At 35.7% G+C, this 15,044-nt stretch overlaps 1 protein-coding gene across 15 annotated transcripts in view; it reads right to left on the reverse strand.

The window, feature by feature from the left end:
- Nucleotides 1–15,044, reverse strand: part of LOC149788867 (doublecortin domain-containing protein 2-like) — a 185,992-nt gene that overhangs the window by 59,758 nt on the left and 111,190 nt on the right. For 14 of the 15 annotated variants that reach the window (XM_089974997.1, XM_089974992.1, XM_089974993.1 and 11 more), the window contains 3 exons: nt 9,472–9,591; nt 7,792–7,962; nt 4,081–4,122 (listed from right to left, as the gene is read on the reverse strand). In XM_089974997.1, coding sequence (XP_089831123.1) covers nt 4,081–4,122; nt 7,792–7,962; nt 9,472–9,591 — 333 coding nt within the window. The remainder of the gene's footprint in view (nt 1–4,080; nt 4,123–7,791; nt 7,963–9,471; nt 9,592–15,044) is intronic. The other variant, XM_089974988.1, reaches the window with a different exon arrangement.

A 15,044-nucleotide genomic window follows, 5' to 3' on the forward strand; every position in this document is an offset into this window, starting at 1 on the left:
CTGAACTTCAGTTATCAACCAATCAGAAAAGACCTTTCAAAAGTAGTCATGTGAGACTGGTAGAAATCATCTCATGATTTTTATGATCTCTGGGCCTGTATCTATGCTGATGGCATGTGGTGTACGTTTTACTCTAAATAAAGACATTATGGTCGATCAAATTTATTATCATGTATACCATAGCTTATAAAAGTGGATATGAAAATAAAATCAATGTATTGTTATTAACATTTATTTATTTGGAATAGAACATATCAAATAGCTTTTAATTTCACACATTTACATGTGTATGACTCAATAAAGAGATAAATATCTGTTATAGGATCCATTAAACATTTGAATGATCCCTGACAAGTTATTACTGCCACATGAAAGTAATAAAATTGTAATTCAAGACAGCCATTAAAATCTGGATGATTTACCTGAATAATCAAACAGGGCAAAAATGCCATCACCTTTTCAAATAATCCCAATTACAAGCATGGCTGATTAAGGACAAGATAATAACTACATAAAAAATCATATCAATAGCTATGAAAATGAGTAATAAAAACATCTCTGAGTTTGTGTATACATATCATAGGTAAATGTGCCATTATGTGCCATTACTATCCCTAACATAAATGAACCAAATCAATTGCTACTGAATTTCCCGTGTTGCCTAATAAAAACAGCCACATCCATTGTACCAGAGTATATTGTGATGCACTTGCTATGCGTAACTCCAACCAGCCACATCAATCGTACCAAGTATATTTTAATGCTCTTGCAATACTTAACTCCAACCAGCCACATCAATCATACCAAGTGTATTTTTATGCACTTGCAATGCGTAACTCCAACCAGCCACATCAATTGTACCAAGTATATATTTATACACTTGCAATGCGTAACTCCAACCAGCCACATCAATCGTACCAAGTATATATTTTTATGCACTTGCAATGCCAAACACAAACGAGCCATATCAAGCACTTCTAAGTACATTTTCGTGCTGCTACTACGTTGAACAAAAACTGGCCACTTCAATCACTTCTGGGTATGTTTTTGTGCAGCCACTATGCCAAACAAAAACTGGCCACTTCAATCAGTTCTGGGGATGTTTTTATACCACTACTATTGCTAACACAAACAGGCCGCAATGATTACCTCTGGGTATTTTTGTGCCGCTACTATGCCTAAGACAAACTGGCCACATCAATCACTTCCGAGTATGTTTTTTGCCACTACTATTCCTAAACAAACTGGCCACTGCAATCATTTCTGGGTATTTTTTGCACAGATATTATGCAAAATACAAACCTGGCCACATCAAACATCTTGTGGTTATGCCTTTTTGTCACTACAATATCTAGCACAAGCTAGCCCTGTCTAACATGAAACGGTAATAGCAACCACTACTTGGTACATTTTCTATAGCAACCGCTACTTGGTATGTTTTCTATAGCTATGCTTCAAAACAAATGACCATATCACTCCTTTTATTGCTAAATGTTCACAAATGCTAAGCAGTTTAACATGCATCATTATTTACTTTCTCCATTTTAAGTTTAGCTGTTAAAATTGTGTTAAAAATGATTTTTTTTTCACATATGAAATTACAAGTTCAGTTCTAGATATTTTATTCTCTAATTAATTAAAACACTGATATTCATGCAGATGTGAGAACTGTGTGTTTTTCTTCTTGCCGTTAGTTTAAAGGATAATGATTCCATTTTTTTCAGTGATTTTTACGTTCAAACCAATACATTTAAGTTTCTAGCTTGTGAATACTTAATATGGATCAACTGTTTCCTTATTTCTTACATGAAATCAATACTTCCAAAACAGAAAAACTGTCTACTAATCCCAAAGTACACAAGTTCTATCTAGGAACAAAAGAATGAGGAGCGATTCCATTACTACACAAAGGGACCAACACTCTACTGGATGAAAAGACTTTACAATAATTTATTTTTAAGATCATTTCCTCCCTTTAACTGTCGAGTGTTTCAACCAACTCTGATATTCCTCCACAATAGCAAGATTTATTAATAAGCTCCTACGATATACATATTGGATTTCTGCTTAGCATTATTTTATTTCAGGACAAAGTGGACGTCATTAGAAGCCATAATGATCATCCATTCAGGTGTAGTAGTGGCAGCAATATTTTTAAGACAGTCATCATGGCAGCCATATTGAATGTATGCCAGCCATATTGGTTGAACGACTGTCACCATTTTTATTTAGGATTAACTAGACATCATAAGAAGTCAATTGCTGCAAACGCCATGATGATACTGCCATCAGGTTTGGAACACAGATAACTATATTTTATCGAGAAACAGTAACAGTAACAAGATTTGCAAGATGGCTGCTGTGGCAGTCGTACAGGAAATCTGATCAGCACCATTTTCATATAAGATCAACAGGACATCAAAATAAATCTTCTGGTGAAAACTTCACTTCAATATGGCTTTCTGTTCAAGTAGTATTTGATAACAAGACTTTTAAAATGGCTGCCATGGTAGTCATAATGGATGTTAGATTGGCATCATTATTATTTAGCACCAACTATACATCATAAGGTGTATTTTAGTGAAAACCTGATGGCTTGTGTGGTGGTCATACTGGATGTCAGATCAGCAAAATTTTCATTAGGTCCAACTAGGAATCACTAGAATTCTTGTAGTGAAAACACCACGTTGATGTGACTATTAATTCAAGAGGAGTAGCATTAACAAGATTTTAAAGATGGCTGCCATGGTGGCCATATTGGATGTCTCAGCTGCAGCATTTTCATAAATGGCCAACTAGACCGTAAGATAAATGTGTGTGTAAAGTTTCAAGGCAATATTCTAAGTAGCTAAGGAGATGCAAAAAGTAATGATAAGAAACCTTTGCTACCGGAAAGATGGACATTGGATGACATACAACAGACAGATGTATGATAGACAACAGACCATCCCATAAGCTTTTCTGGTCAATGACCAGTAGAGCTAAGTTTCATAAAAGCAAGGAAAATTTCCTAGTCATTGTATGAGCAGAAATTAGTATGGCATTGATATAAAATTGTATCCACTTCAAGAGACTTGATACTGATGATGAAAGTATGCTCACGTGGTATAATAAAGTATTTTTAAATGAAATTAAGCAGAAAGAGTGTTTGCTTGATGAAGAAAAGCAGCCTAATAGAACTATTACAATAAATAAAAATGAAAGCTGACATGAAAAGCAACAAACAAATGCAGGTAAGCACCTTATATGTCATGATAAACATTACCAACTAAAACTGAAGCAGAAATAAAATACTTATGTGCATCAAAAAGTTCAATTTTTAAAAACTTGACAATTACAGAACCATTTAACAACTGTTTGCCAACATATTCTGATACTAAATTGCACTGCACATGTTTTACTTTTTTTCAAAATTCAGTATGAAATAATGAGCACAGCCTACCAAGGAGAACCAGTGTGAGTATGCTGGAATGAGGTGCAAGTATGCTGGAGTGAGGTGCAAGTATGCTGGAATGAGGTGGGTTTGGAGTGGTTTGAGATTTTAATGTTAATTCGCTGATTGGTTGGTCTTTAACAGCACTTTAACAGTGCATTACTGGCTACATCACACACAGGAAATGAAAACTAATTGCTTTACTGATGGGCAAACAGGCAACAGTCCCAGGCTGGTTATCAAACATATAACCTTTGGATTAGGAGTCAGATATTCAGTTACTATAGATTTTCTATAAATTTACAATTACATGTATCACAGGTAGAAAAGGTAAATACAATTATCACAGGCAGAAAAGGTAAACACAATTATCACAGACTGAAAAGGTAACTACAATTATTACAGCTGAAAAAAGTAAAAGATCATGAATGGGTTGTCACTTTGGGGAAAAGACAGGAGTTAATAAGTAATAGTCAGTGCTAATATATTCAGACCTTAAAGGGACCAAAAGTGCTACACTGATGTAAGGGCCATTCATGAAAATTAGTAGATCATGTATCGATACAGAAAATGTTTAAGTCCTATAAAAACTGTCCACTTCCCCATGTCAAGCAGCAGGTTTTAAAGCAATAAACTGGGCTACTTACTTCTGAGGAAGACTGGCCTTTTCCTGCTTTTCCTTCTCCTTTCTATTTTATGAACAGGTAGAGAAAAATTATACAAGCTGGTAGACAAATTTTACAATCTTCTCAAACCTGACTTTTTCTTTCTTTTGTGATTAGATGCTCTTTCAGCTACAGCCAGGATATTATTATTACCATCTGAGCAGCATGCGCACTGATTTATCAATGTAGTATAATTTTTTAACAGCATATAACATGATCTGTCAGTGTAGTATAATTTTTGAACAGCATATACCCTGATTTGCCAGTGTATTGTTAACATTTTAAGCAGCGTATACCCTGATCAGTCAGTGTAGTATAATTATAATTTTTGAAAAGCATATGTCTTCATCTGTCAGTAAGAATAATTATCATTTTTTTGAACAGCATATACCCTGATCTGTTAGTGTATTGTTAACATTTCTGAACAGAATATATCTTGATCTGCCAGTGTATTGTTAACATTTCTGAACAGAATATACCCTGATCTGCCAGTGTATTGTTAACATTTCTGAACAGAATATATCCTGATCTGCCAGTGTACTGTTAACATTTCTGAACAGCATATACCTTGATCTGTCAGTGTATTATTAACATTGTTTAACAGCAAATACCCTGATCTGTCAGTGTATTATTAACATTTTTGCAGCATTTACCCTGATCTGTCAGTGTAGTATAATTATAATTTTTGAAGAGCATATGCCTTCATCTGTCAGTAAGTAGAATTATAATTTGTTTGCACAGCATATACCCTGATCTGTTAGCTCATTATTATTATCATTATTGTTATTATAACTGAACAGCATATATCTTGATCTGTCAGTGCATTACCATTGTAACAGGATATACTCTGATATGTTAGTATATTATCATCAACATCTGAAGAATATATCATCTGTCAGTATATTATAATTATCATTACTGAACAGTATATACCCTGATCTGTCAGTGTATTGTAATTATCATCCCTGAACAGTATATACCCTGACAAGTCAGTGTATTATAATGATCATCCCTGAACAGTATATACCCTGATCTGTCAGTCTATTATAATGATCATCCCCGAACAGTATATACCCTTATCTGTCAGTGTATTATAATTATCAAGCATGAACAGTATATACCCTGATCTGTCAGTCTATTTTAATGATTATCCCTGAATAGTATATACCTGATCTGTCAGTTTATTTTAATGATCATCCCTGAACAGTATATACCGTGATCTATCAGTCTATTATAATGATCATCCCTGAGACAGCATATACCCTGATCTGTCAGTGTATTGTAATTATCATCCCTGAACAGTATATACCCTGATCTGTCAGTGTATTATAATGATCATCCCTGAACAGTATATACTCTGATCTGTCAGTGTATTATAATTATCAATCATGAACAGTATATACCCTGATCTGTCAATGTATTAAAATTATCAATCATGAACAGTATATACCCTGATCTGTCAGTCTATTTTAATGATTATCCCTGAATAGTATATACCTGATCTGTCAGTTTATTTTAATGATCATCCCTGAACAGTATATACCGTGATCTATCAGTCTATTATAATGATCATCCCTGAAGAGTATATGCCCTGATCTGTCAGTGTATTGTAATGATCATCCCTGAACAGTATATACCCTTATCTGTCAGTCTATTTTAATTATTATTCCTGAACAGTATATACCCTGATCTGTCAGTCTATTATAATTATTATTCCTGAACAGTATATACCCTGATCTGTCAATTTTAATTATTATTCCTGAACAGTATATACCCTGATCTGTCAGTGTATTATGTAATGGCAGATCCGGATCAACACTTATTCAAAGTTTACTGATTCTACTTTGCTAAATTGCTGCATGCCGTTGTTGCTAAAACATTATAGTATTTTCACTCTTCCCCCACCAACCCCTTGCCCTTTTTAGCTGTCTGTATAGGCATTTTAATAGAAGATTAAAGAGACTACAATGGAGAAAAACATTTTCCCTAAACTTTATTGAAAGGCCCATCTACTTGTACGAAATGAGATGATTTCTTGCTGAATCCTTAAATTGGGTAAATGAAAAAGAAATACTGCTTTATTATTGGTTTTCTTATTAATATATTTTTAAATGAAAATGGCCAAAGGAAATGGCTGGATTCATTCTATAAATGTGATATTTTGAGGATACATAAAATGGTCACAAACTAACGAGTTAGGACACTACACATAATGACCAATAAGCTACACAACTTCAGCAAACCAAATCTATAAATAGCCATGTTGCAAGCATCAGTGAGTTACGGTAAAGATACCGATGATATATTAAACAGGTTAATCTTTTCAACCAAGATGACAATTAATGACGACATCCATCCTGTCTTTCTCACAGGGAATATCTGGACCATCACAGCCCAAACAATTCACTCATTTACTCATTTGAATCCACTCAGTTATTCATGTCAATGTGTGGGGTTTTGGAGTTAGAAATGTGAGTATTCTCCCCGAATAAACAAAACAAAATAGTGGTAACAGTAGTCTTATGTCAAGATGAATGAGTAGAAATTAAAAATTTTTCTTGGGACTTGTGTAGTAAGCTTGTGAATGAAAATGATTTTGAATCTAGAATGAGTCAATGGAAATAACAGACCTCTGATCTATAATGAGTCAATGGAAATAACAGACCTCTGATCTATAATGAGTCAATGGAAATAATACCTCTGATCAATAATGAGTCAATGGAAATAATACATTTCTGATCTATAATGAGTCAGTGGAAATAATACACTTCTAATCTATAATGAGTCAATGGAAATAATACACTTCTGATCTATAATGAGTCAAAAGAAATAATACTTTTGATCTATAATGAGTCAATGAAATAATACTTCTGGTCTATAACAAGCCAATGGAAATAATGCTTCTGATACATGGAAAATGTTAACATAGGTTGATGCTATAAATGAATACTAGTTGTTACTTGTGAACTACTGTGTTTTCAAAAGTGAACTATCAATAGTTTTAAAATAGTTCTAATGCTCACTTCATGAGCATGTAATAGGTCAAAAAAGTGCGGCACTACAGGTGCAAGAACCTTAAAAAATTCTTTAGGTAGTGAAAAAGCACATACTAATCCCATTTATTATGGGTAGAATCGGTGTACATTACAATGGGGTGTACATTACAATGGGGTAATAAGCACCATCAAAAGTAACAAAGGTGAATGAATGATCATCATGCATGTTGTAACAATCAGCACCAATCAAAAGTAGAAAAAGTGAACGATCACCCTACATGTTGTAACAATAAGCACCAATGAAAATCAGCAAAGCTGAATGGTATAACAATCAGCACCAATCAATAGTAGAAAAGGTGAACAATCATCAAACATGGTGTAACAAAAAGCACTATCTGCACAAAAATATTTTTGACTGAATTATTTTTAAGGCAATACTTTCTTGGCTGTTGATTTTTCGTAAGACAATATCCATATATACAAAAAATTGGTTGTGAGTTATTTTTAGGCAATATCTACTTAAATCCTCTTTTGGCTGTGGATTATTTTGAGGCAATATCTATTTAAATCCTTTTCTGGTTGTGGATTATTTTGAAGGCAATATATACTTAAATCCTTTCTTTGATGGATTATTTTGAAAGCAATATCTCCATGTTTGGCTCTAGATTGTTTTTTCAATAGGGTTTTAAATACTTACTTTGCTGGGAATGTTGGCCTGGGTGATGTGGTGAGGTTTGGTCGAATTTCTCCATAAAATCTGTTGAATTTTTCCCCACGATATTCCTCATACCTTGGAACGCAGACTACCCTCATGTCTGCCTCGAACCCTGCCGAGTCAAGGATTTCTGTTCCATCAAGCCTGAAAATCCTGATTGCCAAAGAAAACAAAGTTTAGCAACTTAAAGGTATATGTCAGAAATCATGAAATGTGTGTTGGTGTGTGTGTGTGTGTGTGTGTGATTAGGATTTTAATGTAGCTTTAAAAAACAATTAAGTCATATCGCTACGATGTCTGCAATGTGGCAGTTTATAGTGATGTCCAGCACTAGAGCATCATGTTCCACCCAGTCACATTATCCTGACACCAGGCCGACCAGTCCTAACACTAACCTCTTAATGCTGAGCGCCAAGCGAGGCAGCTGTTAGTACCATTTTTAAAAGTCTTTGGTATGATTCTGCAGGGGATCAAACCCACAATCTCCAATATCCGAGGAGGACACTCTAACCACTAGGCCACCAGAGGAGTGGAACAACTACTGTATTATAGACACCATAAAATCATTTCGCATTAACGTAAATCAGTATTGTTTATATAGTTTCAAACCATTACTGCTAAAAATTCATGCTCAATAGTAGTTTGCTAACATTTATTGATATAAAAATACTGATATTTCCAGTAAACTGACATTTTTGTTTAGATAAACTAGTGCATAACAGCAAACAGAAAAGATCCAGATCTACTGTTGTAAAATGTGCCAACCAATCAGAGTAAATACAATTCAATTCAACCAATCAGGGTACATACAGCTCAATTCAATCAATCAGGGTACATACAACTCAATCTCAGTTCAACCAATCAGGATACATACAGCTCAATTCAATCAATCAGGGTACATTAAATTTAATTCAACCATTCCGGGTACATACAACTCAATTCAACCAATCAGGGTACATAGAACTCAATTCAACCAATCAGGTACATACAATTTAATTCAACGAATCAGGGTACATAAAACTCAATTCAACCAATCAGGGTACATACAATTCAATTCAACCAATCAGGGAACATAAAATTCAATTCAACCAATCAGGGTACATACAACTCAATTCAACCAATCGGGTACATACAATTCAATTCAACCAATCAGGGTACATAAAACTCAATTCAACCAATCAGGGTACATAAAACTCAATTCAACCAATCAGGGTACATACAACTCAATTCAACCAATCAGGGTACTTAAAACTCAATTCAATCACTAAAAATAACAATGCAGTACCTGATCTGCCAGTAGATTATTCCATAACAGATATGTGTTTCTCTGTTCGCAAGCATACGGGATAAGAATCTTCGACAAGCCTCAGCTGGAACTTTCTCAAAGATTGACCTCAAACAGTGTCCATAACGAAAAGAATACCAAACCATACATTTGATTTTCACTCTTTGTGCCAAAGAACCCTGGGTTAGATTATCATTTTGTGCATCTTGCACTATCTCAGTAGAACATAAAGGGAAGTAACTTTATATAGAACATAAGGGGAAGTAACTTGATTACTTTAAGTCCCAAACCAGACACTTGGATTCCAGAATTCTAGATCCATATAGAACAAAATCATGCATGAATTGTGTGTGCATAATACAAGTTGAGTATATTACCTTTCTGCTCGTATGTTCAGCTTCATGGCCAATATATCCTTAATCATGTCCATATCGTGTAATTTGCGATCAATACAAACTGTACACCCTGACGTCAAGTCATCTCCATTGGCATAGGCCCTGAAAACCAAATGAAACAAAATGGTCATTTATGATTAATACATTGGCATGGGGTAAAAGAAACAAGAAAGATGCAGAAGAGAAGCATCTGTACTTCCCTTACTGCTTCTTGGTCCCTGGGGGTTGGGTTAAAACATGCAGTGAAGATGCATATGCACTTATTAGTTCTTGGCCTCTGGGGATGGGTTAAAACATGCTGTAGAAATCATGTGCACTTCCCTTATAACTTCTTGGTCCCTGGGGGTTTGGATTGTTATTTCATGTCTCATGGAGTTGGGTTAAGACATGCAGTGGAGGAGCATGTGCACTTCCCTTATTACTCTTTGGTCCCTGGGGGTTTGGATTGTTATTTCTTGGTCTCAGGGGTTGGGTTAAGACATGCAGTGGAGGAGCATGTGCACTTCCCTTATTACTCTTTGGTCCCTGGGGGTTTGGATTGTTATTTCTTGGTCTCAGGGGTTGGGTTAAGACATGCAGTGGAGGAGCATGTGCACTTCCCTTGTTACTCTTTGGTCCCTGGGGGTTTGGATTGTTTTTTCTTGGTCTCAGGGGTTGGGTTAAGACATGCAGTGGAGGAGCATGTGCACTTCCCTTATTACTTTTTGGTTGGTCCCTAGGGGTTTGGATTGTTATTTCTTGGTCTCAGGGGGTTGAATTGTTATTTCTTGGTCTCTGGGGGTTGGGTTCAGACATGCAGTAGTGAAGCATGTGCACTTCCCTTATTACTTTTTGGTCCCCGGAATAGGTAAAATCAAAAATTGTTGTTTAAACCTACCAACTACCAATTCAGACAAATTTATTTAAGACAGTGTCAAAACTTGTACATTGCATACAGTATTTAAAACAATGTCAGATGTTTCAAAAAACTTCCCCATAGAAACTGTGCATTGAAATTTCAATGTCATCAGTTTCAACTAACCTCTTGATCATATAATCTGCAAGGATACGAATGATCGGCTTTTCCGAGAGCATGCATTTATGATGTTCAAAATAGCGGTCACCTTAAATTAAAAAATGCAAGCCATTCTGCCATCATGTTACAAATGGAATCATGTTATAACGAATTGCCTTATTACAGAGTTTTACCTGTATAAGGTCTTTCCAAATAAAATCATGAATATAATCAGACCAAGATATTTTTCCAGCTATTGATAGAAATTAAATTAAAAAGTATCAGGCCCCAGAACATTAAACTGTTGATCCCAAATACAACTCAGGCATAGCTTGGTACCACAGTACAAAATTGTTTCGTGGTGCTAAGCTATAATCTCCTGAAATGTCGCTAGTTGGCATACTGGAAGTTACTTCCATTATTTTGGAAACAAACAGAAATTTGTCAAGACAACATTACTCATGTAGTGTATACTTATGTAGATTCTGATGTATAAGCCACATACAAAATACAGAATGATAACATAGAATAAGAATCACTTTTAGCTGTGGAATTTAGCATGGTCTATTTTAACTCGAGTGTATCAATATAGCAAATACTTCTGCAAGTCAGAGATCACAAAAATCAGCACTTAATTAGGTGCTCAAAGAAATGCTCATGGACATAGCTGTGATGGCAGATTGATAATTGTCACATCTGAATACAAGTGGGCATATTGCATTATCATAACTGCACTGAAACCAAATCAAACAATATAAATAAAACATGAACTTCACTTGACTAAACTTATTTAATTGGTACTTATTTATTAAAGTGACACCACCAGAAAGCATCAGTGACATTTTCACTGGTCAAAATTTCATCTAATATTGTTACAGTTAATGAGAATGTTGTTTGGATAGGAAAGTTGAGAAAATGAGCATATGCACCTATTAGTTCTTGGGATTTGGGGATGGGTTAAAACATGCTGTAGAAAGCATGTGCACTTCCCTTATAACTTCTTGGTCCCTGGGGGTTTGGATTGTTATTTCTTGGTCTCAGGGGGTTGGGTTAAGATATGCGGTGGAGGAACATGTGCACTTCCCTTATAACTTCTTGGTCCCTGGGGGTTTGGATTGTTATTTCATGTCTCAGGGGGTTGGGTTAAGACAAGCAGTGGAGGAGCATGTGCACTTCCCTTGTTACTTTTTGGTCCCTGGGGGTCTGGATTGTTATTTCTTGGTCTCAGGGGTTGGGTTAAGACATGCAGTGGAGAAGCATGTGCACTTCCCTTGTTACTTTTTGGTCCCTGGGGGTTTGGATTGTTATTTCTTGGTCTCATGGGGTTGGGTTAAGACATGCAGTGGAGAAGCATTAAGGGAGTAGTGCATTATTTTGACAACTCTATTGTGGAAGGGATCCATTTTGATGTTGAAATTGGTGTCTAAAAGTATGTTGATCTGAGGCATGCATATATGACGATATTTTCAGAAAGGGCCGTAGCTATCTTAATAATGAAATATCTACCTTTCAGAAACTTGGATAGAAAGATACACAAGAAGCACCTTACGCTTAATAGGTCAATTATAATACCATAACCCCTTGTGGTGTCATTTGCATTATCTAGGTAAAAATAAATATGTTATTTCCTTATAAAAACTTCTCTAATAAACACTCTAGACCTATTTATACAGTCAATAGTGATTCTGTGGAATCTGCATCAAAACAAAGCTGTTTCCCAGATCTTACTGAAAATGTTCAGTAAAAGCCGACATACAATTTTGAGAGACCTTTTCTCTCCAGTTTTGAACGTTGAAGATTTTGTGGATATTGTTTCTGCAAGTGTGTTCAAAATTTATGAAGTGAAGTGGCCAATTTATCAGATTTTTTGATGTTTTGAAACAGCTGATTCTGTTTTTGTCAATATTCCAGTACCATATGGTTTAATACTTTTGTATTTTAACTAAAAATCATGAAGCTATGATTCTGTCAATAAATACCTGTACTGTCAGTAACAAATAAGCTATGATTCTGTCAATAAATACCTGTACTGTCAGTAACAAATAAGCTATGATTCTGTCAATAAATACCTGTACTGTCAGTAACAAATAAGCTATGATTCTGTCAATAAATACCTGCACTGTCAGTAACAAATAAGCTATGATTCTGTCAATAAATACCTGTACTGTCAGTAACAAATAAGCTATGATTCTGTCAATAAATACCTGTACTGTCAGTAACAAATAAGCTATGATTCTGTCAATAAATACCTGTACTGTCAGTAACAAATAAGCTATGATTCTGTCAATAAATACCTGTACTGTCAGTAACAAATAAGGTCCAATGAGAATAAGTGATATATCCATTCCTCCAATGGAGGAAGTGACACTGAATTCACTGATAACTCACTGAATTCGGGATTCCTAAATTCCTTCAACATTTTTACCAATACAATAACAATGAACATAAATCTTAATGAATTATCTGCACCTTTCTTTTCTCTCATATTAAAATGCCATCATTTATCATCTAATTGACGACTAGGTTCTTGTCATCTACATTTTGTTGTTTTATTTTGAGAAACTATATTCTATCTTCCAAAGGGCTTTTGTTTACGCAATGATTTTGCTGTAAATGGCACTTTTCTGGCCAACTTAACCACCTTAAGGAAATTCAGTGTCAACTGGATGAAATTTTTTAAATTGTGCACCATTTTTTTTAATGGCATTTTTATTATTGTCTGAGGTTGACAGAGTCTAATCTTCCACTAAATGGTACTTTTGTAAATAACTGACATCTTGATTAAGTGTTGCTGTTGTTGGTTTAATGCCATTTTTCAGCACATGATAGGCTATACATGATAGTGAGTGTAACTGGTAGAGAATATACTGGGGAAAACCAAAGTAAAAACCTCTGGCCCACAGGAAGCTATTGGCAAGCTTTCTCACATACCCACATTGTCGGAGTCTAAGATTTAAATGCATATGGACTGATGTGAGATGAAAGTGATTGGTAAATAAAGGCCGACCAAAATTCGGTTTCGGTGCCAAAAGTTGACAAATGGTCTCTTTCGGCATAGTTTCTGTTTCGGCTGAAGCCAAAAAGTTAGCTTTCAGTTTGTTTTCGGTTTCGGCCAAAACTGATATTGACTTTCGGTCATCAGATGAAGATCTATTTTAACTTTCAGAATGCAATGCTAGTGCTGTGTCTATTACTCTGCTTGCCGGCCAATCAGTCGGTGCTAGGCAATTCTAGGCACTGTTGCATTTTAGTCTACTCGCGTGTTGAATATAGAGATTTCAAAGTCTGACAATATTGATAATTTCAGTTAGTTAAACTGTAGCGAATTAATCTGTGTGAAGTACAAAACTGAAATTAATAATAAATGGGTTAGTGAATCACCGCAAAGAATGTCGAAAAATGTAGTGTGGGATTACTTGACAAAATCAATTCTGATGCAAGCAAAGCGCAGTGCAAAGAATGCAACAAACTGTTATCCCTTGGCAGCGATAAACCAAGGCTTCAGACAGTTTCAGGCTTGAAAGGTCATCTGGCCAACTGCTTCAAGGAGTTTCATGGTACGTATCTCAAGAGGTCCATCAACGACGGAGTAGAGCATGCCTCGAAAAAGATGATGTTGGAAGAGAAAGCGACTAAACATGTATTACCGAATTTTGTGCAGACATCCTTGACATCAATGGTCGAGAGCAGAATGGTCTGGCCTGATGACCACGCTGCAGTTCAGCGAGTTGATAAGTGCATAATGGACTTGATCGTTATCGACATGTTACCCTACTCAGTTGTTGAAGTGTAGCACTGCATCATGACCCAGGCCTATTTAATAAATCTTGTCTTCGGCAAATCGGTTTATCTTTCGGTTTCGGCTTCACTTTCAGCCAAAAGTCAATTTATAACTTTCGGTCTGGTTTCGTTTTCGGCCAAAACCAGAAATTTAGTTTTGGTCGGCCTCTACTGGTAAAGACTACAGCTTTAGACCACATGGTCACCGGGCATGGCCCTTTGATTAAGTATAATTAGCTCATAATCAACTCACTAATAAACCATGTATGTGGAATATGTATAAATGTTGACCTATATGGTTTTGAAAGATGTGTTTTCATTGGCCAAGTACAAGTTGTTGTTGTTGCAGGGTTTAACGCCATTTTTCAGCACAAGATAGGCTATACATGGCGGCCAGTATTAATGGTGGAGGAAGAACCCGGGAAAACCCCGGAAAGAACCACCAACCCATGAGAAGCTACTGGCAAGCTTTCTCACATACCCACATTGGCCAAATCCGAGACTCGAACCCACACAGACAGAGGTGAGATGGCAGTAATCCATAACGGAGAGCGCTTTAGACCACTCAGCCACTCGGGGCCTCTGCCAAGTACAAGTAAATTCAGCAATGATTGGTTCTTTCAAAAACTACTACTATTTCCATACAATTTCCTGTTAACATTAACAAATACATGTGAAAATCAGATGTGAAGGAAGGTATTATGTTGACTCATTATGTATTTAATGAAACAAATACAGTCGACTCCAGTTAACTGCACAGCCTTGGGCCCGTCACGAGACT

Source organism: Sinohyriopsis cumingii, chromosome 11 (assembly GCF_028554795.1).
Source record: "Sinohyriopsis cumingii isolate HCF-2022 chromosome 11, ASM2855479v2, whole genome shotgun sequence".
Classification (NCBI taxonomy): Eukaryota; Metazoa; Mollusca; class Bivalvia; order Unionida; family Unionidae; genus Sinohyriopsis; species Sinohyriopsis cumingii.